Genomic DNA, 20,952 nt, shown 5'->3' on the forward strand with positions numbered 1-20,952 from the left:
AAGCCCGAAGCGAAAGGCTGAGTGTGGCTTTAATAACTTGAGCTTTGTATTTTTTTTTTACCGTCCTTGATACATACAATGTTTTTCATTACATTAGCGAGGAAAAGAATACAATACAAATATGGTTCACAACACGACAATTATAGATTTGGCAAATGGCGCTTTTTGTTTTTTTTTTAAAATTCTTGCATAGATAATACAACTTGAACTAAAATGTATAAAATGATGGACTGTAAAAAAATTTTTGCTAAATTTGTATACAGATAATCTCAGTACAGAGCTCCTACTAAAAAAAACGACCTCAAAAGTACGTGAAATTACGACTATTTGCCAAGTTTTATTGAAATATCCCCTAGTTCGCAATTTATTTGCAATAAAATTTCTGTTTAGATAACATTTTAAGCGATAATGTTTTAATTTTGAACTAAGTAATATCCTTGCTTGAACTTGAACCTGGCCTATTTAAGGAAGTATTTCGTGCTACTAATTAAAAAAAATTCCTTACCGACCATGACTGTAATGGAAACAAAAATGGCCCGCGGTTTTATTTGAGGCATTATTGTCAAGTTGGCTATCTCACAATCATACCATTTACGAGCAAGTGTGATGAAAATATAATTACAAGGGTTTACTTACTTCAGCACTAAAAAAAGTTATAAAACCTCAGACACCTGTACAATGAGTAGGCAAGTAACTTAATTCCTATTCTATTTTTAACTCCTATCAACTTTGACTTAATAAAGGTATTTAGTACAAACGACCACGCCACGAGCTATATACTACCAGTACATTTTGACTCAGTGTTACTGCACATTTTGACTATAGCCACTAATGGCATCTGGATGTCAGCTTACAATGGAAATGTATAACCAACGCTGTGGTCGTGCGCGCGCATCTTAACTTAGGTTATATTAAAAGGCAAACAACAATGAAAATCTCTAAATACAATCATTATGCTTTATTAATTTCATGTATTTATATATTTATGACAATATCGTCTCGCCTAACCTTATTAAGTTACTAATTATAATTATATTTCATAAATTTTGAATCGATAGGACATAATGGTAAATAAAATCGTTCAAATTAGGTTCCCATTAGTTTTCTACAGACCTAATTTTCGAAGAATTTCAAGGACAGTTCTCAGTAGACCTAACAATCAAAACTTAATTTAGCTTTACGTAAACCTAATTTTTACTCAAATTTTACAAATCGAATTCCGAGGTTCTATCTGGCAAGGGACTAATTAGAATTTCGTCTTGTCTGAAATTGCACTGGGGTCATTATAGAGTTACAAAATTATACCTACTACGAGATAAAGAGAGGGTTATTCATCAAAAGTATACAATCGCTTTAAAAGGTTCACAAAACAAAAGATTGCTTATGCTAAAAGTAAATTTACAACATAAACATGAGATACTTGAGCAAACTTTAAATAATAACAACAAATGCATCCCAGCCAGACAGCTTTTAAATAATTAATACTTTACCCAATTCAATAAAAAAGAATAAAGTGATAGCGAACCTATTTAAGCGAATCAATAAATAAATATTGAATAATAATATCGTCAATTTACAATTATTACACTTTACATTTTACTTAACGAACACAGCACAAAATAAAAAAATATATGTATAAAATGAAACCGGCTCACTGATTTCTTAAAAACATTCACTAGTTACAATCTACGTGAAAAATTAATTTATACAAGTAGTTTACATTATTACGAAAACGTATAACTTGGATCCTGACGTTTATCAACATATCAAATTTCACTCCAATTTTAACATTATTCGTAAAACTAATGAATGCGTTACGAGTAAATATATTACATTCGATATTTTTTTACGTATATTGGTTTTCATAGGCAATGATTTTATAAAAATACCTTTTCATAAAATGTCTCGTAGAGACTTGTATAAGAAACACCGAATGATGACATGATTTTTGAACGTCTAGTAAGAAGCTTCCTTACAAACATTGAACAACCAGTAGTATATCTCCTAACTTTGGTATACTGTGTACACGTAACCTTGTATCTCTACAAACATTCCTTAGAAGATTCAAATAAGACAGATAAATAAGTTCCTCTGCCTTATACAAAACTGAAGGTAACTTTATTCCATTCATTAAATTAGCAATCCACATGCATCAAATCCGAGATGTCTTTAGATTTCTCTCCATCGAATGGCACAACATCAATTTGTCCATGAAATAGAAATTTCATCAAAGAATATTTATGTTTACATTAAATGTCTTCGTCTAAATTATAAGCTTTACTTTCGTAACATTTTACAATAATAATAGATTTCCTATGACGTTTAATATCAGTAATAATTACGTATATGAGTCATCGAAAAATCGTATACATTGCACTTGTATTAACTGGCCTTCCCAAAATTACGAAATCAGAGTAAAGTTGAAACCAGAGAAGATTCAAACTAAAACACACAGCGATGCATGAACTCAAGTAGCGAAATGATCGTTGTTTCAAAATTAATCTCATTAATATTATTCACACTAAAACAATTGTACATAATAAATTCTAAAAATTATCTTGCATGTATGTATTTACAGAATAGCGTTTTGATAGCTTACAAGAAATAAAACATCAAATATATTAAATAATAACAATATCGATATTAATTGCCTTCTTATCAATGGTTAAATATAAGAGGTCCTTATGGTTTTGTGATACAAAATTATTGAAAAACTTTTTGAAATTTTTCACCAAGTGTTTTTCAGCAATAGTTTGACCGATTTACATGTATTTAAAAAAGTGAAAACAAACATTTAGAAGCAGACAAGATTTTTTGAAATTTGGGTAGTATTATGAAAAAAAAAAATAGTACGCGAGGCTTTTGTAGCACTTTGTGAAAAATTTATAAGTACAACCAATATTCCAAATGAATGAATAAATTTCAAACCAAAATGAAAATTATCCAACTATAATCACGTCATCTCAATGACGATGCAGTTTACTACCATATATACACTGCGTTTTTGGTAATTATTGGTATTGAGATTGTTCTATAAATTAATTTATACTTAACAACTGTAAAAATCTCTTCATCACACTCTCATTACTCTTTATGCGAAATCACTAAGTTACGTATTAGTTATAATGTAATATTATCATGAAAAGTCCAACATACAATTTATACAAATTAAACTGTTCTAGTAACTTCGGCCTCAAGATTGGTCGTTTCAGATTTACCATTTCATGAAGCGATTGAACGGAAAATTCAACATTAGAAACCTAATGGACCTAAACCTCTTTTGGAATGGATGGTTGAAATCTGAAAACGATCGATCCATCACCTGGACCGCATGAACTAAGCTAAAGGAGGCCTTTATTGTGGCGAGGTGGGCGGACTCATGTTGTCCGGCTCGTCGCCGGACCCAGGCTCGCCTTTGGTCTTGTTCTCCTTCTTCCACTTCATGCGCCGGTTTTGGAACCAGATCTTTATCTGTCTCTCCGTCAGGCAGAGCGCGTGTGCGATCTCAATCCGTCTCCTCCGCGTCAGGTACCGGTTGAAGTGGAACTCCTTCTCTAGCTCGAGCGTCTGGTACCGGGTGTAGGTTTGCCGACCTCGCTTCCTCTCTGAAATGAAACAACGGCACATGTTAATTCTAAATGAAAATTAAAAACGAAAAACACTAGTTTTAATTTAGTGGACCCGAGGCAGCCCTGGTCGGTGTCAGACGTTAAAAACTGCATAGGCATTTCTGATAAATGGTGGTTATTTGTAAACGGCGAACACTCCCGGCGGAGTTAATTGAAAATTGTTTTGAGCTTATCAATTTGTTAATTGTTTTTGCTTGTTGGATATTTCTCTTGCCTGTCGAGGAGTTAACTAAGTTTTATGGAATACATAGTGCTTGAAGACGTGGCAACAATAACTTAAAGAACGGTAATTGGAACTGATTATGAGCGCTTGTAATATAAGATAGGTTCAAAATCTTGAACATAGTTTGACATATAGTGAGGTTGTAAACTAGCTGAGGTATTTGACCTCATTACAACGTCGTACCCATTTGCTGTAATCAGTCAACATCAAGAAAGTCGCTCAACTCACGCCTCCGCTTTGAGCATACTAGAGTACCTACAGTGTAAACATGTACGCATTTACTATGTTTTAGTACTGAGCACGTTTTTAGAATAATTATTTGTTAATCCTGAACTTTAAAACCAACTACGCTTGTGTGCAATATTATACGAGTATGTCATAAAATGGGATCGTGCATGTGTTTGTCAGTGAAGCGGTCCAAACCGCTACCGAAGCCAATTAAAATAATTTAAGACGCCGTGAGGCTTTTTCATTTTGTAATCATTATTCTTCGAGGAAGATGCGAAGCCTATTATACACGGTTTAGAAGGTGCCCTGATCTGTAATTTGTTTGAATTAAAAAAAAAGACAATCTTGAAGCGAACTGCACGTCTCTTATTACTTGATTTAAAGGGACCAGTAGATCATATCGCGACACATGAGACGATTAGAATGATGAGAGTCGGTTGTAGGGTGGCTTCAATTTAACAGGTCGAATCCTTCTGATTAGCTTTGATATATGAAGTCTAGACTAGTGAATTGTCTTTTATACGAATTTGACAATAAATTATCATTTCAAAAGCAATCAAAATCAGGTATACCTACAGAATTGATAATAGATAATTAGGACTATTGCAATGGCCAATGAATATATTGAAAGTAAAATATATATAGGTATATTTGAAATATAATTACAAATTACATTTCATTTATTACAAATAAAAAACATACAAAACATATTTTAGGCAATGCAATGTATGTATCATAAACTATATCGTTTTCTCGTACATTGCCAATTACGCGATATGAAAGTAGATGACATTTCTGGCATAACTAAAAAAAACCTGCTTCGGGACTTGAATAAAAACAAACTTGGTTCATTATTTTCGTTTCAACTTAAACACGCAAAACGACTTGCAACAAGACAAACACGCGAAGTTCGTAGAAATTCTCATATGAAACCTGGGGATTAGGTACTTTGCGAATGACAACACCCTACACTGCTTCCCAGAAATGCTGGTTTGGAACAAAAACAAGTGCTAGATGATAGGTTAGTCACATCGTGCTTTGACTTGAGTAATTAGTTGTTGAGTAAATCATTCTCGTGGATTTATCCCTTGGTTAATTCGGACAAGATAACGTAAAATAAAGTGCACACATGTAATAAACATACTTTACATATAACAGCTAAACAATCTTCTTTTTAGAGCTCTACTAGCTCCATTTTTTTATTATTATTTTATTAGTTCGTCTAAGGAAGTACTGCCACCCTTACCTATTTCTTCCGCCAAGCAGTAACGTGAGCATTACTGCGTACCGGGTTTGAAGGGCACCTAAAGAATGGTGGTGAAATTACAGGCACATGCATTTTTACACACATTCATAGCCCAGCATTAGGGGGTAAAACCTGTGTCGCGGGTGCCATGGACAACCACAAATTACACCCAATCTCACAAAAGAAATAAATATAGGCCGTACAAATATTTCCCCTGGTCGGGGAATCGAACCCGGGACCTCTGCGTGGCAGACCAATATGGTAACCATTTGGCCACGGAGGCAGTTGAGTTTATTTAACAACTTATGTCTTTTCAGATCTTTGCGATTTAAAGCTCTGAGTGGCACTACAACTGTCATGGTAGGCGTGCCGTTTAGCTTGAATTTGCCGTTTAGCTCAAATTATATAAAAAAATGCCTATACATCTTGATTTATCTGCTAGATCATTATATTTATTCTAACTAAAAAAAAAATGGGTAAATACAAAGTTGTAAATCTAGCAAAACAATAAAACATTCTCAACATGAGCAATAGTTTGCGAGTAAACGAAACAAAAATGTGAAGGCTTGCAATGCTTAGTGCCTACAAACGGGTCTATGCAGCAACGGATTCAAAATTATCGCCCACTTGTTGCTCGGGAAATTGATAACAGCCTCATCGTGGCCCGCAGCGGGTTTTGGGTCGCATTCAAGAATGCAGATGTTATTGTTCGATGGACTTTTGCTGAATGAATCCAACCAAAAGAGTACAACTTTTTTAAAGTCCATTTTACTCAATTCAGTTGTTCTTTAAAATATTTTTTTATACTATCAAGTGACGGGACGAACAAGTCGTGCGTCTGGTGTTAAGTGACATGCCTGTCACTAACAGTTGCAGTGTAACTCAGAGCTTAAAAATCGTAAAGATCTCTATACCCATGTGCCTCTCATTTCACAAGTACCCTTACCCTTCAGAACCGGAACGCAGTAGTACTCACATTACTACTTGGCGGCCGAAATAGGTAAGATGGCAGTACTTCACTGGACGAACTCTTTCATACGAATCTCCACTGCTACTTGAAGATTTAAGAAAACGTTTATCTTTCTATCTGATAATAGTTTATTTATGAAATGTTAACCGATAGGTTGAGTAGATTATTACACTGTATTTCAATAAAGCACAATCCTGTAAAAGCTAAGATCTCCACATTTTCTTCTAACTCAGCCTGTCTCAGTTATACACGATACTAAGTACATTCTTCAACAGCCAAAAATGTTCCGAAACAAGTCGTATAGCTCATAAAATCCCCTTCCCAGAGGGCTTTATATATTACACTAGCGGTTTCATCGCGCACTCAGATGCATAAAACATGATCCCGACGTCAGATTTAAACCGTACGTAATAAGCATTAAGCGTGCAAGTCTGGGAGACGGGTAGATGTCCCCAGCCGACCGTGAAGTGACACTTCTTAGTTTAGTTGTGTTGCTATTACAGCAGTAATATCAAACGCTATTTGTGTTTGAATTGCGCATCTTGTTTATTAAGACATTTATGTTGAGCGCGTCAACTTGAATCAACAATGAGCGCGTATACTACAAGATAGCACAGAAGAAATTATCAAGCTAATCAGTCCGAAGTTGTGATACCATTTTCAAGTACTTATGTACTTATTTCATTATGTACAAACTACCGTTGCAGCGTGGAAACCGCTTGTGTGCTAAACGAAATCGCAGCTTTAGAAGCGCAGCGCTGCATGTGTCGTCGGGCAATCATAAATCATCGTCGGTCGGGGAGCTCAAAATCGGGGCCCGGCTTACTTTCACGACGACGGTCAGAACGTGGACATGCGTGAAAACTAACTTTTGTGGAATTCAACACTCGACCCTGAGGGCAGTTCTGTTCATTCACAATCAAAAGCCTTTCAAAGAGTTGAGCAGATCGTAAGTTCGAATAGTGATGATCTATCTAGGGACTTCACAAGACTATCAAGAAAATGAGTGTATTCTTGGTAATGGTCTTTTAATAATTAACAATAACCGATCTTGAACAGAAAGTATCGATCGATAATCATTTTCAACTATTCCCTATCGATACAGAAATCGCCAAGGTATTGCAATTGTAGTACACACAAGAATTGCTTTCAAACTAATCTTCCCAAGACCTTTAGGTCGGGTTACATTTATCTGGATAGAGTGCGTGCTAAAATATTGACCAGGTGCGGTGTTACTATCTCGGATCGCATTTGTACTGATTACCTACACGATAGTGGCCCCTATGGAACACGAAAGGTAAAGGGGTCGAAAAAAGTTGCGATAATCTGTAATCGGTCAGCTTTGACGTTCATGAATTTTCTTTAGAATTTCACTTCATGATAAAGTTCTCAAGAACGGAAAAGCATCAAGCACGAAACATAAACTCCAATAAATTTAAGCAACCAAAACAAATGAAATGTTATGCGTACATTATTCTTGCGCATATACCACACCGCAGAAGCAGGAGCATAAAAATAATAACACGTACCGGAGCGGAAACCTAAATACCAAATTCATCAAGGGATGACAAGTGAAAAGAGCTTTTAATTTAATTCGTTGCGGTATTGCGCCGGAGAAATACGAAAAAAATACAGCAACAGCTTGAAGCGATATCGACAATCCATAATTCATGTCCTACAATTTCATACGCTTTATCGTGGACCGATCGTCATATATTTTAGGATAAACAATGTGCGAATCGTGCCTTTATACAGCGGGATTGAGTTCAAAACACTTTGCCTCTTTTATTGTGTTGAGATGTTATACCTCGAAGAGACCACTCAGTGTATTGCAACATCGTACATGATATCAAACGGGTATTCAGATTAATGCAATTTCTCTTAAACGCTTACACGTCGTAAATAAAATTGCTAGTTGCCGACGATGGGTCGGCATTGAAGATCACTACTTAATAAGTTTAATTGATATTGCAATTACACAAAAATAAACTACAGGACTTGATTGCTTACATTGAGAAGATGATACAGATAGGCTCTGTATCATCTTTATGTAATAAATTAATATTACATAAAATTCTTTATGTAATAATATTGATGTAACGATGAAAACAGTAATTCATCAAATTTTGATGGACACTATGCTCATCAATTTATCAATTTTTACTCCTTACACACTTTTCGAGCCTTCCTAACACAAAATGAAATTGAAAAATCTTCGAAAATATCGAATCTTATTTATTGTTCTATCAAAATGGATATACCGCCGAAACGAAACGAAAAGCAGGTAATCGATTAGCCGATATCATATTTCTATTTACAATTATTAAAGACAAAAGCACTATATGAATGACTGAAAAGAATATTTTAGCCAATGTCAAAAAAGGCTCAAATAACATGAAACAGTTTGTAGGTAAAACATTGATAACGTCCATGTCTGCGAAACAAAGAATGACACACGCGAAGCAATAATTACGGGGTCTTATACATGATTAATGACTTACACTGCAGATAATACTGATGGACATTACACATACATTGGTATTACAGATAAATATATAACATTTAAAAATAAAATTGATAAAGGTAAAGTTCTTGGAAATTACTACAATACTCATAATTATAATGAACCATGACCATAAAAGCAGGCTCAGTAACGCAAACATGCTCTGTTAAATAATATAAAGCCTTTAAGTACCAATTTATTTTGTAAGATTAATGTAAACAGTAATATGTACTCTAGTAATAAAACAGCAATTAGCTAGAACACAAAATTACAAATTAAATTACATTTGTGTTAACGGTTATTGCACTATTAAAGAGAGGTCGTAAGTACAACCTACAACTAATTATGAACAGAATATATAAAATTAACACTTCATAAAACGGGTGGTCCGTAGAGGCAACCATTTTAATGTGCGAATTTTTCTGAATAAGAATTGAAATATTACCCGATGGCTATCTTACTTGTACCTTTAACATGACCTTTGAGGGAAAGCCGGTGAACGGAACTAACCGAAAATAAAAAAGAAAAAACATGGCGGCCTTTCAAGCTCTGATATTCATTAATCATTGCGTAGTCTGGGCGGACGTCTGTATATAACTAAAGTTACATTCTCTATGTGTAACACTAATGACTTTTTGTTGTTACGTATACGTACAAAAAGTTATTATACAAATCAGACTTTATTGCGTATTAGACAAAGTTGTAGACGTAATAGGTCTTGAAAGAATATCTGTTTATTTTAACTTTAATTTATTATATACATATATAAAGTTTCAAAGTGATCATAGTAGCTGCAAAAAAAGAATTGTACACGTAAAGCGCAGAGAGCCATCAGTCAGTGTTGCTGTTGACGCTGATTCCCGTCGTGTTCCGCATCCGAAATGGAATGTTATTCACCAAAAATTCCGCTTTGGTGTACGCTAAAAATTACGCAAACCCACAGAGCGGGGATTGAACGAAATTTCGCCAGCAAAAAAGGTGTCAAATGAAATATTCAAATATATTTTAATATAATTCATGCGGCGGGCGTTTCATTTCTCTCCCTCGTAATGGAATGCTAAATTTTCGGGCGAACAAAAAATATATATTAATGCGCGTACCTAATAGCTTATACAAACTCGTTTGTTGGGTATTGTTGTGCACAATGGGTGCCATAACTCCGCGTCGCTGGCACGGCCGGTGACGTCTTTGTTAGGACGCGAAGCTTTGTTGCGGCCCGACCCGCCTGTCGACGCGACATCCTACCCCGGCTTGAACCTACCCGTGTTCAGCTCCCGTACAATTAGCTGCATAACAACTTTCAGCCTCCAGGTGTATCTGCCGCACAAGCAACCTAAGACTCTTCTACTTATAAATTTGATACATATATTATGTATTATTTTAAAGACGGCATGTAGAGAGAGTCTAATAGGAAAATTGTCTTTTCGTGACTAGTGAGAACGATTAGTTGATATAATGACACATTTAAGAAATTGAAACAATCAATTATTAAAACCCATCAACTTCGTCGAAACACGAAAAAATTGAATAGAATCGGGCGTAACTTTTAAAAAAATTACTACCCACCCTCACGTAGGCGGCTAATTACCAGTTTTGTTCGAACCATTACTATAATTTGCAGCAGGAAAAGCACGAATGAATATTTGAGAAGGCGATAGAAAGTGAGTAATTGCGTTGGATCACGAAGTGAAAAGTTATGAAAGATGCGAGGGTGATTTTTCAACGCCGTGTAAGCGAAAATCTTAATGAAAAAGAAAATATTCAATCATGAAACGTTCGCGTTGATATCCAACTTTATTCTTTGGCTGTCTTGATATAATCATGAAACTAAAGCAAATAAAAACGAGTAGCGACCCCCGGGTACCTAAAAATTCATCTCAAACATAATGCGGAGCGCGAAACGCATTAGAGCTCCAAGATGAGCTTCGCCGCGGGACAGCGTGCCCCAGGGGGCTCCCCTGCCCCCAAAAGCCGGGAGGGGGCGGTCTCCGCTCCAGAGAATATTTGACACGGGTCTGGCAGATAGACAGGCCGGTCATGTGTGATCCCCGGGCAGGAAACGGGGGGCTTTTTTCCGCTCTTCTATCGACGTGGCTACTCCCTACATCTACAAGCACAAGTATAAAGATACACTTATGATTTATGTGACGTCTACTCGCACATGTGCACACATCGTGTGATGCGATGCTTTTTGTGCTTGCCTAATGATTCAAGTCAGTTTAATATCACATTAATGAGTTTCGAGCGATGATAGAATTCAATTTCAATAGTGCTATAATTTGCTTCTTCGTGCGGCCTTATTAAGGACATAGAGATGTAAGTGGTGTTTTACGAGGCTTTGTTTACCATAAATGACTCATTTACTGAATTACCTGTTATTATTCCATACCTTCACTATCCATTTCAATTTGAAATGGTCGGTGGTCTGAAAATGGAATTTTAATACCACATAATAAGTTCGGCTTCATCGGCTTAGCGGCGGCGGTCAAAGTTTGATTGGCGTTCTATCCCGACGTTTAATTAATGTGGAGCAAGCTAACCGAACTTCGAGTGAGAAAGGGATAGAAAATATAAGTTGAAAAGAGACAAGTGGTTTCTGAGAATGTTGCCAGTTAATTGAACCCAACTTTCTTCAGAAGTAAAAGTCCGTAGTTTGGGGAAATTATTGGTCCGAAGTTAGGCAAAGTTCCAAGAGTCCATAAAGTCCTCCTTGTTATACATACTGGTACTTATACTAAGTTTAAGAGAAGTTGAATGGAATATTTGGTACAGTTCTCGGAACTGTAAAGTAACTGGAATGCGAAAGTTTATTCAGAATTTTACACTGTATGCACATCGTTTCTCCAAACAAGCAGTCAGGCTTATTTCTTTATGAAACCTTAAGGTACATCGAAAGCAACGTTTTCATTGTAATTCTTAAAGGAAAATGCAGTATTTTAATAGAAATTAATAACTGCATAGTCAGCATGTTCTGTTTTGATTGTGTAGCTGATTCAGTACTATAGCATTACTTGTGCTGGGTAGGTAATTCTATTTAGGAATGTGAGCCAAATAAAGAGCATTTGAAAACAAATGTTTGACTATTTAAAATTAATTTATGATGAAATCTATTAATTAAAAAAACAATATAAATGTGTTCACAATGGAAACATTTTCACTAAAAACAAATTTTTTCTAAGGCAGCCAAATTCCACTCATCTGGTAACCCAGTATGACCACACATTGAAAACTTATACAATCAACAGTCCATCAATGTGTGCGTTTTTCGTAAACATAATCTCTTCAATGCGCGAGTGTGTCAGACGTATATTAATGTGATTGGTGTATGTGTATGTAGGTGTACGTAATTATAATATGGTAATGGTTTTTTAATAAGGCCTCTACTTTTTGTTGCCGTTGTTTTTTTGCCTGATGTAATTCTGTAGGGTCGTGCCCATGTACCTATCTAGTTTGGTAAACGAGGACATTTTTTTGCAATTAAATATACCGACGTACGGAAGGATGTTACTAATTCGGTCTGTACAAAAACATCGTTGTACTTTGTTACAAGAATTAAAGTTACAAGTGTCTAATAAGTACTTAAAACAACAATAATTTTATTTTTTTTAAATTGTACACAAATTCAAATCAGCGCCACCTGTCAATGATGGCCAGAACTAATAAGTAACGTCAAGTTCTTCTCAAGTTACGATCAGATTTCTAGGCGGACTTACGACAGAGGCGTAGAATGTTGCAAGTAAAATTTTCTAAAGTATCTACAAGAAAAAAACAACATTTTGAGGTTGAAAAGTATAGTTAATTATCGAGCATTAAAAAAAACTATCCATCCAGTTTAACAGCACAAAAGTATTGTAAGTACGAACTTTAAATCGACTTAAACATTTCCCTTTCAACAACACACCTTACCCTAATGTAGAAACAAACCTGAAAAATAATATCATTCTGACAAAAACGCCATTCGTCAATGTCCGTGTACTGCCGGCAAAACCGGAAAGTTGCCACCGAACAGAATTAGAAATGTATTTTTATCTGTCACTCCACCCCTCGAAGGATAAAAAAATCTTTATGCAAATAATAGCACGTGTAAATACAAGGGGAAGTTGGGAATACAGTTTGCTTTAGGTACGAGAAAAATTTAAAGAGAACGGAATTATTTTTATACCACAACTTTAGGGTAACTTTGTTTAGGACTTGATGAGCAAGGACCGTGACGACAAATTAATGTGTAATTGCAAACGTCGTAATTTTTTTATTGAGTTAATTATGAGACCAGGAAATTAGTTTTAGGAGATTAACAATTCACTTGTAATATTTAATAATTTGCAAAAACATATAAACATTTATTCCATAGGTAAAATTTTTACACTTGAAAACGTAATTTATTAAGCTACTGCTTGTTCACTCTGTCGACTTCCCTGAGAAAAACGAGCAAGAAAGTTTAAGGATTGCTCTTTTCAAATAAACTTAAATGCTATAGAATACATTTTGAATCATATTTGTGTGGAATCTACACTCATGTTGCCTTTTCATACATCTTTATCTAACAAGTAGCCTACAATTTTGTAATACGACTTTTGTATTAAAATACTTTTAATGTAAGTTTTAAACTTAAAAAATGGTAATCTTAGTATATGCGCCGGAATCTTATTGTAAACTTGTTTTCAGTTCCCCATAAAAGAATCACCAGGTTTACCAGGTTAAATTAAATCGTGGTACCATGGAGGTTGGACTTAGTTCTAAGGTTAATATTATGAATATCTTCATTCTTAATGAAATTATTTACATTTTTACGGGCATACAAAATATTTGAGTAAATGTACTGTGATGCCACAGTCATGATACTAGTCTCCTTAAACTTGTCTCTGAGAGAAACCCGAGAATCTAAAAGGTACACAGAACGAATCGCACGTTTTTCCAACACAAATATGATTTGTATATCTGCCGCTCGACCCCACATGAGAATCCCGTAGGGCATTATACTACGGAAGTAACTAAAGTAATTTCAATCATAATCATTGATAATGCAAGCAAGTGAAAGTAAGTAACTCAAAAACCATAGGCTTTTACAAAGGAATTTACAAATTTAGTATCTAGGTACCCATAAGAATTAACTTCAAAATCAACCCACACTTACCTACTAAGTGAGAAAGAGGAACTCCAATCTAAAGATGCATTTATCGCATTTCTATCTTTGTCGGGAAGAAAATCGGCATTCGATCAGAGAGGTGAAAGAATAGAATCGTAACAATGGGACTATCGACTTCCCACCCTGACTGGATAGTAGGCATTTAATGCGATTGTGGGGTATGAGGGGCAAACCTTCAAGAAACTGTTACATTATATGTTTATCTTCGTGTTCAATGCTACAAATTGAGTATAAAGAAATAGATTACTTTTTGATTTGAGAGATTTGCTGGTAATAAATATGTATATAGCAGACCATAGAAAAAAAAATCGAAATTTATGTGCAAAATTTAATCTGAAATTTACCTTGAGCATTTCGATGGAGGAAAGCCTCGTAACTACTACTACAAGTAATAAAACACAAGTTGTAAAACTACACGTCGAAGAAGGTTTGCAACACTCGGAAAACCCGTGAAGTCCCCAACCCGCATTGGGTCAGCATAGCGGACTAATCCTAAAAGCCTCACCTTAATTGAGACCCGCAACCAGTAGTGGGACGAATAAATGGATTGATGATGATGATACATAAAAAGAAAACTGAATTCCGATTGCGATTAATAAAGTCAGTATTTCATGGATGTGCAACTTTATCTATAATATTTTTTGCAACTTAGACTATTATTATACATTTTAGTAGCAGTAGAATTCCTTGTGAAAGAATTCGTCCCGGGAAGTACTTACTGCCTTACCAATTTCTGTGGCCAAGCTGTAATGTGAGCATTACTGTGTTCCGGTTTTGAAAGGTAAGGGTGCTGGTGAAATTACAGGCACATAGGACCTGTCAATTTATATCTCAGGATGACGGGCGCAGTGGCAGTGCCTCTCATATCATTGTAATTTAAAGCTATGAGTGGCACTGCAACTGTTGTGAACAGGCGTGTCGTGTGTATAAAAAAAAAAGATATTTTTACTCGATGTTCGTTCGACATAGGTTCTATTTTCATTTACTTAGAACAGATCGATACCTCCAATTAACACTACGTCAACTTAAGTTTTGGACCTGTTCTGTTTTTATTTTGTTTTTTGTTTCTTTATTTTATTTTCATAAAATTCTTTAATTGTTTCTTTTTTTTTTCACAAAATTCGTAAAGCATAATATTAATAAATAAATATGGCTGTTTACAAAAATAACAGAACATTACCAAAAATAAAGGTGGCATAGTGTTCATTGGAGGTATCGAGATATTGTAATGTTTCGTGAAACTAGATTCTCAATTAAAAGCTGATTAGCCCTAAAAATCCATGCAAAGAAATTAATACTTTTATAGGTTAAAAAAGCGTTGAACAACGTTCGCGGTATTTCAGTAATCGTAAGGAGCTTGCCCTCCCAAACACCAACCCACATTCATTTACAATTGTATACTACGTTTAATACAAAGCGATTCGGGCTTTCAGTGGTAAACGGAGAAAATCAGAAGCAGGCACCAAAACAAATTCTCATATTCAATCATCGGGCTCTCACAAAGGCCTCGGGGCTGATAACTGAACAATGAAATGTAACAAGTCGTCTATCCGGCATTGTATGCGAGAGGGCGAGGGGTGGCAAGAGGCGGGAATTCCATTATATTTCCATTTCCACCTCGATTCTCGCCGACTTATCGCGGCCTACCTCTCGGACTAGGTAAGTCTATCTTTCTATGCCGTTAGTCAGTGGGGCTATACGTCAAACCGTGCTGAACTGGAAATGTTTTGTGAAATACCAGATTCCATTGCATCAACATTGATAAATATTACATAACGTTAAATAGTGTATTATAAAGCACAATAATATTATGAACAAGCAAACAACACTGCGATTACTCACAAATAAAAAAAATTAATGACAAAACATGACTATTTCATCAAAGCAAGACAATTTTGCTGTTGAACAAAACGTATATTGTCGTTAATAAAACATCGTCTCTGCATTAACTTCAACCTATCGTAACAAAACATGTATATCCGTGGATCGTAAATAGTATATAAGGTGGATAAAATGAGATAAATAGTAATGCCTACACATCAATGAGTAGGTGTACGATACAGTTCACCATATGATTAATGACGCGCTCGCTTCGGAACAGTGTGTTCTATTTCTAAACAAAACAAGATCCGGGCTCCTATTGGTAGATTTTTTTCAAAATGGCAGCCAAATTTGAAGATAATTAATGATCGAACGGTTTCAAGTAGATAACAGAAGATGTTTAAAGAGAACTTAGCCTTAAGTGCGACTATTTGCTACCGTATATTCGAGTGGAACGTATTTTTCATACCCTAAATATTCTGATTGGTGTGTGCTCGTTTGAAAAGTTCTAGTGGTTTGTGTTGATTGATATGATTATGCTACTTTGAAACTATCTACATCATTTACATCAATAGCAAATTTCAGCACTATTTATTGTAATAAAATATATTTACATTTTTAGTTTTAATTTACTTGCGTAATATTCAATTATCTTTATCAAAAAGCTCATACAATCTATCTCTGCCTCATCAAGATCTGTGGCGTATCGAAGTTGCGAATTAATTAACCAATGCGGCCAAGTCCGTGGGGGGACCAAGTCAAAATTGGCACATCTTATCTGGCATCGGCCGGGCTAGATAAGGGTTATGACATGGGTTCGTCGGAGTCGCCAGAACTTGGTACGTTGTTGGCCGGATACTGTTCCAGCCTGCTTGTTTATAAGTAATGGTAACAAAATAAATGTAAATAGTTTAGAAACTAAAATTCCTAAACTGATACGTTCAAAAATGTTATTTACAACAATTTCTTAAAATATTTTAAACGTAGTATAAGACGCCCTCTGGCCAGATGGACTGACGATTTGCGAAGGGTTTGCTGGCAGCAAATGGGTGCGACAAGCTGGGAACCGAGAAAAATGGCATTGGGAGAGGCCTAAGTCCAGCACTGGACTGCGATAAACGGATGATGATGATTGTATATAATAATAAATATATGGCATTTATACTTAACTCCTTTTCTTGAACATTATACATTTCAGTTTTGGACAATTTTTTTTTACCTATCATTAAAAATCAAACTAAACTATTATAACTAGATTATTAATATTTAGTTAAATTAATATGTTTCATACTAACGCTATAAATCTATAATTCAGAAGAATTTTCTTTATCTGTAAGAGCAGTTAATGAATAAAAGCCCTCGTCCAGTCACCGCTTGAATGTTCAATTTCGTTCATTGCGCTTCACTTGACACAATTGAGGGTCATCAAGATTAATTCCTTGCATCTTTGTACTCTACTTACGTATGGAAGGTCATGTTCTTTGATTTAAAATACATTGTTCACGCTTCGAGTATAACTACACCCAACACTTTTTGTCACTGCAAAAACATTTTTGGACGTAAAATTTGCAACCGCGTCGCACAAAAATGCAACTAAAACTAAACATTTAATGAAGCAACAGAAGCCCAAGTCGCACTACTTCGACATTTACAATAGAATCCCTCATTCAAATAACTTGACCATAAATTAGATCTGAGACAAATTCAAAAATAGTAGGAGACGGTAGCGCAACTTGAAGCTGCTTTGTTCACCATCGGCGTCAGCAAAACAGAAGGTGAGCTCCTTTGTGCTCAAGTTGTAAATTTTATGAAAAGTGAAATTCCTTTAGAATGCCCGTTCGGCTCATAAATAATCCCGGAACATAAGGAAGGGCATTGTTTCTGGCACTTATTGTTTCACATCAATGCGCACGTGGAGCGAAAGTGTTTTGCGAATTTCGTGCTTTTGCTACCTGTGTCTATATTGTGCAAAATTTTATTGTATTGATATGTCAAGAATTTGGTTTTACTTTTGTTTGGACTTACTAATTTTAATTGTGTAGTTTTGTCCCTAGTTTCATTGTGATATTGCCTTGACACTTAAAAAATATACAAAACGTAAAGAAAAAGTTTAAACTTACCAAATTGACTCCGCATCCAGGGATAGAGTGGACTAGGCAGCGACGCATTGGTATTTGGCGGGGGCTGTTGAGGAGGTGGTTGCTGCGAGTGCATGGACTGCTGGTGCATGGGCGGCATCTGCGTCTGATGCTGCATGTCGTCCACTGGGTACATGAGGTGCTGCTGATGAGCAGGCACCCCATGCTGCACCATGTGCTGCTGTGGGTGCATATGGTGCGGCATCTGCTGTGCTTGCTCCAATGGAGGACTCCCAGGGACTCCTCCTGCCGTCGCCGCCGCCGCTTGTAGCTTGCAAGACGTGTAAACCGCAGGCGCCGGTGGTTGATGCCCATTCGGACCATACCCGTCCGACTTCGGACCCATATTATGCGCCATTTGAGACGGACTATCAGGCCGGTAACCATTCTGATCCATTTGTTGGTAATACCCCAAACGGTCATAAGGCGGAAACCTAGGGTAGGGCATTCCGGGCGCAGGTTGCGCCGGGTAATGATGCTGTGCTGGCCTGAGTTGCTGATCACAACCCTCCATCTCGTGCCCTTGCTGTGGCACTGCGCCGTAATGCGCGTGAGCTTGCTGGTGCTCATGGCCTCCTCCGTTCCTCATATCCGGCATGTATGCGTTAGAAAAATATGTCATACTGTCGCAATTGTTGGCGCTCATCGCGGGCCCGCAGCCCGCGTGGCTCGCGTCCGTATCTTCCGTCGCAGATTCTCGGCCACTGGGGCCGACACTACCACAGTTCTATCACCACACAAACACTTCGGATTCCATTCACCACACGGCAGCGATCGATCTCACTGGCGTCTCACGCAGTGACAACGGACGGTGTCTCCTCATCGGTTCCTCGACGTATCTGAAAAGAAAAGGTTAATGCACTTAGTCGATTGATCTATAATTAAATTATTTTTCGAATGGTCAGGTGTAGAGAAGAGAGGGCCCTTGATGGATTGAATGTTTGTTTTGGCTCGAGAATAGTATCGCGAGAATCATTGCGCTCCGTCGTCGACCTGACGGTCGATGCAAACAGACTGACACGTGTCCTAAGGTTGGGACACACACGAAGTAATAAAATGTCATATGTTCCAAGTAAACCGCCTATTAGCGACAACCTGTGTGCGATATGGGCCCCCGTTCGCCACAGACAAATAAACGGCATTCTTGTAAGTAAGTTCGAGTTCTGTCTTTGTCTGGCTGCAGAAAAGTGGTCCTCAGAACTGAGACAGGGAGATGAAATAGTGTCACGTCTCAAGTCAACATGTGGCTGACCCGCCGTCATATCCTCGACATTTCCCAGCAGCTGATGGAGCATGAGTGACAACTACACCGCGAGCCGACGACATAACTTTACAATGACGTTAATTTGTTTACTGAAGATCAAGCGGCACCGAAACCTCTACGTTATCATAAGATCTGGTTCTACTGGTTCTAAAGTAGAAAATTTATAGCATACTTAATACGACGGCTACTAGAATTTACCAGGTAGTACAAAAAAAAATTACGGAGATGCTAAAAGGAATAAAACACTGAGAATTTTGTGTTTAGATAAGATCGTACTAGTTATCATTATGGTTTTTGCACTTGTTGGTAGTTTAATGCTTATTACTCGTAGTTCAGGGACATCTTTTCAAAGTTACTTCGTTGTTTTCTGTTCATGGTTTGTTTAGTTGATGTTTGGTAAAAATCTGTGTTATAGCGCCGGTACCGCCCCTTTGGGGCTGGCGCAAGTTATTTAAAACCCAAAGCTCAAGGTTCATTAGCAACAGTTAATGATGGCGGCAAGTCTCCAGACAATGTACTTCTGCAGATGATACTACATATTTGATCTTACATAAGATTAGCTTGTTAAAAAAGCTTACTCTATTAAATCAATGTCTACAGAGAAAACCCCGTAGTAGGGATAGGATTTCTCTGAAGACGAGGTTTAAGCTTATTTCACCAAGCTGGTCTATTGTGTTACAGAGGATACAATGCCTACTTAATGCTACGCCACACAATTCAAAAATGTAACGATAACAAGTACAACCTTGTGACTACGTGAATACGGATGTAAATCTAATATACCACATAAAGACGGTTGCACATATATTTACATCGTGTATATCAAATGCGAATCAAAATTATTGTAATTCCTACTCAAACAACCACAGCACACTTTAGAACAAAGTACGAAAACAAATCTCAAAAGTAACAAAACAACAACTTTGCAATTAATTCTCGAAATGAAACTCCGAATGCGTGAACAATTGAATGGCGTATACCTATAGCCCTGGAAAATTTGCATGTTGAGGGATGGACAATTTAAATTTACGATTTCACCCCACGCGGGACGACCCTCGCATTTTTTTAATTTTCAATTTCCATTTGCATTCCGACAACTAGATCTCCGTATAGCTACAGAGATGACAGTTGATTTATGAAGTGGAAAATACCCTTTTAAGCCTTGTGTTCGGTATTAAATGAAAACGTTCGATATGCAATGTGCACATCAATAGGCATTTACACACATTGATTGTGTATTATACTGACAACAACCAAACGACAAAAATATTGTACGGACAACGGCACATCAGACTACACATTTTTGTTCGAAAATCGCCTCCATTGCAATGAAACAAGATACGTCAATGTGTAGCTTGATGTGCTGGCGTGTGTACAACCATTCAGTTAGTAATATATAAATAATAATTACGGGCTAAGCGTACTCCTTGAGGTACCCCTTTAGCAGCTGATCATTATTTATAACTTTTTTATGATAGCAAGTGACGGGACGAACATGTCGTGCGCCTAGTGGTAATCTACACAGTTGTCCATTAGCAGTGCCACTCAGACCTGTAAACCGCAAAGATCTGAGGGGCACCGTCACTCTGAGACATGAGTAGACAAGTCCCATGTGTCTATAATTTCATCAGCGTTCTTCAAAACCGGAACATAGTAATGCTTCCCTGGACGAAGTCTTTCACAGGGACCCACTTTTGGTGACATGTATTATTTTCCATCCAATTTCAAGCATTTATTTGAAGATTATAATACTTCCTAATATTAAAGATTTAAACTTACCTAAA

General features: G+C 36.6%; 1 protein-coding gene across 3 annotated transcripts in view; it reads right to left on the reverse strand.

The window, feature by feature from the left end:
- Positions 1-1,835: 1,835 nt before the first annotated feature.
- LOC113237889 (homeotic protein antennapedia-like) overlaps positions 1,836-20,952 on the reverse strand; it is a 241,128-nt gene continuing 222,011 nt past the window's right edge. For all 3 annotated transcript variants that reach the window (XM_026474598.1, XM_026474597.1, XM_026474599.1), the window contains 2 exons: positions 17,887-18,743; positions 1,836-3,605 (listed from right to left, as the gene is read on the reverse strand). In XM_026474598.1, coding sequence (XP_026330383.1) covers positions 3,355-3,605; positions 17,887-18,550 — 915 coding nt within the window. In that variant the 5' untranslated portion in view covers positions 18,551-18,743 and the 3' untranslated portion in view covers positions 1,836-3,354. The remainder of the gene's footprint in view (positions 3,606-17,886; positions 18,744-20,952) is intronic.

The sequence above is a fragment of the Hyposmocoma kahamanoa genome, unplaced genomic scaffold (genome assembly GCF_003589595.1).
Source record: "Hyposmocoma kahamanoa isolate Upper Pololo Valley unplaced genomic scaffold, ASM358959v1 94, whole genome shotgun sequence".
NCBI lineage: Eukaryota > Metazoa > Arthropoda > Insecta > Lepidoptera > Cosmopterigidae > Hyposmocoma > Hyposmocoma kahamanoa.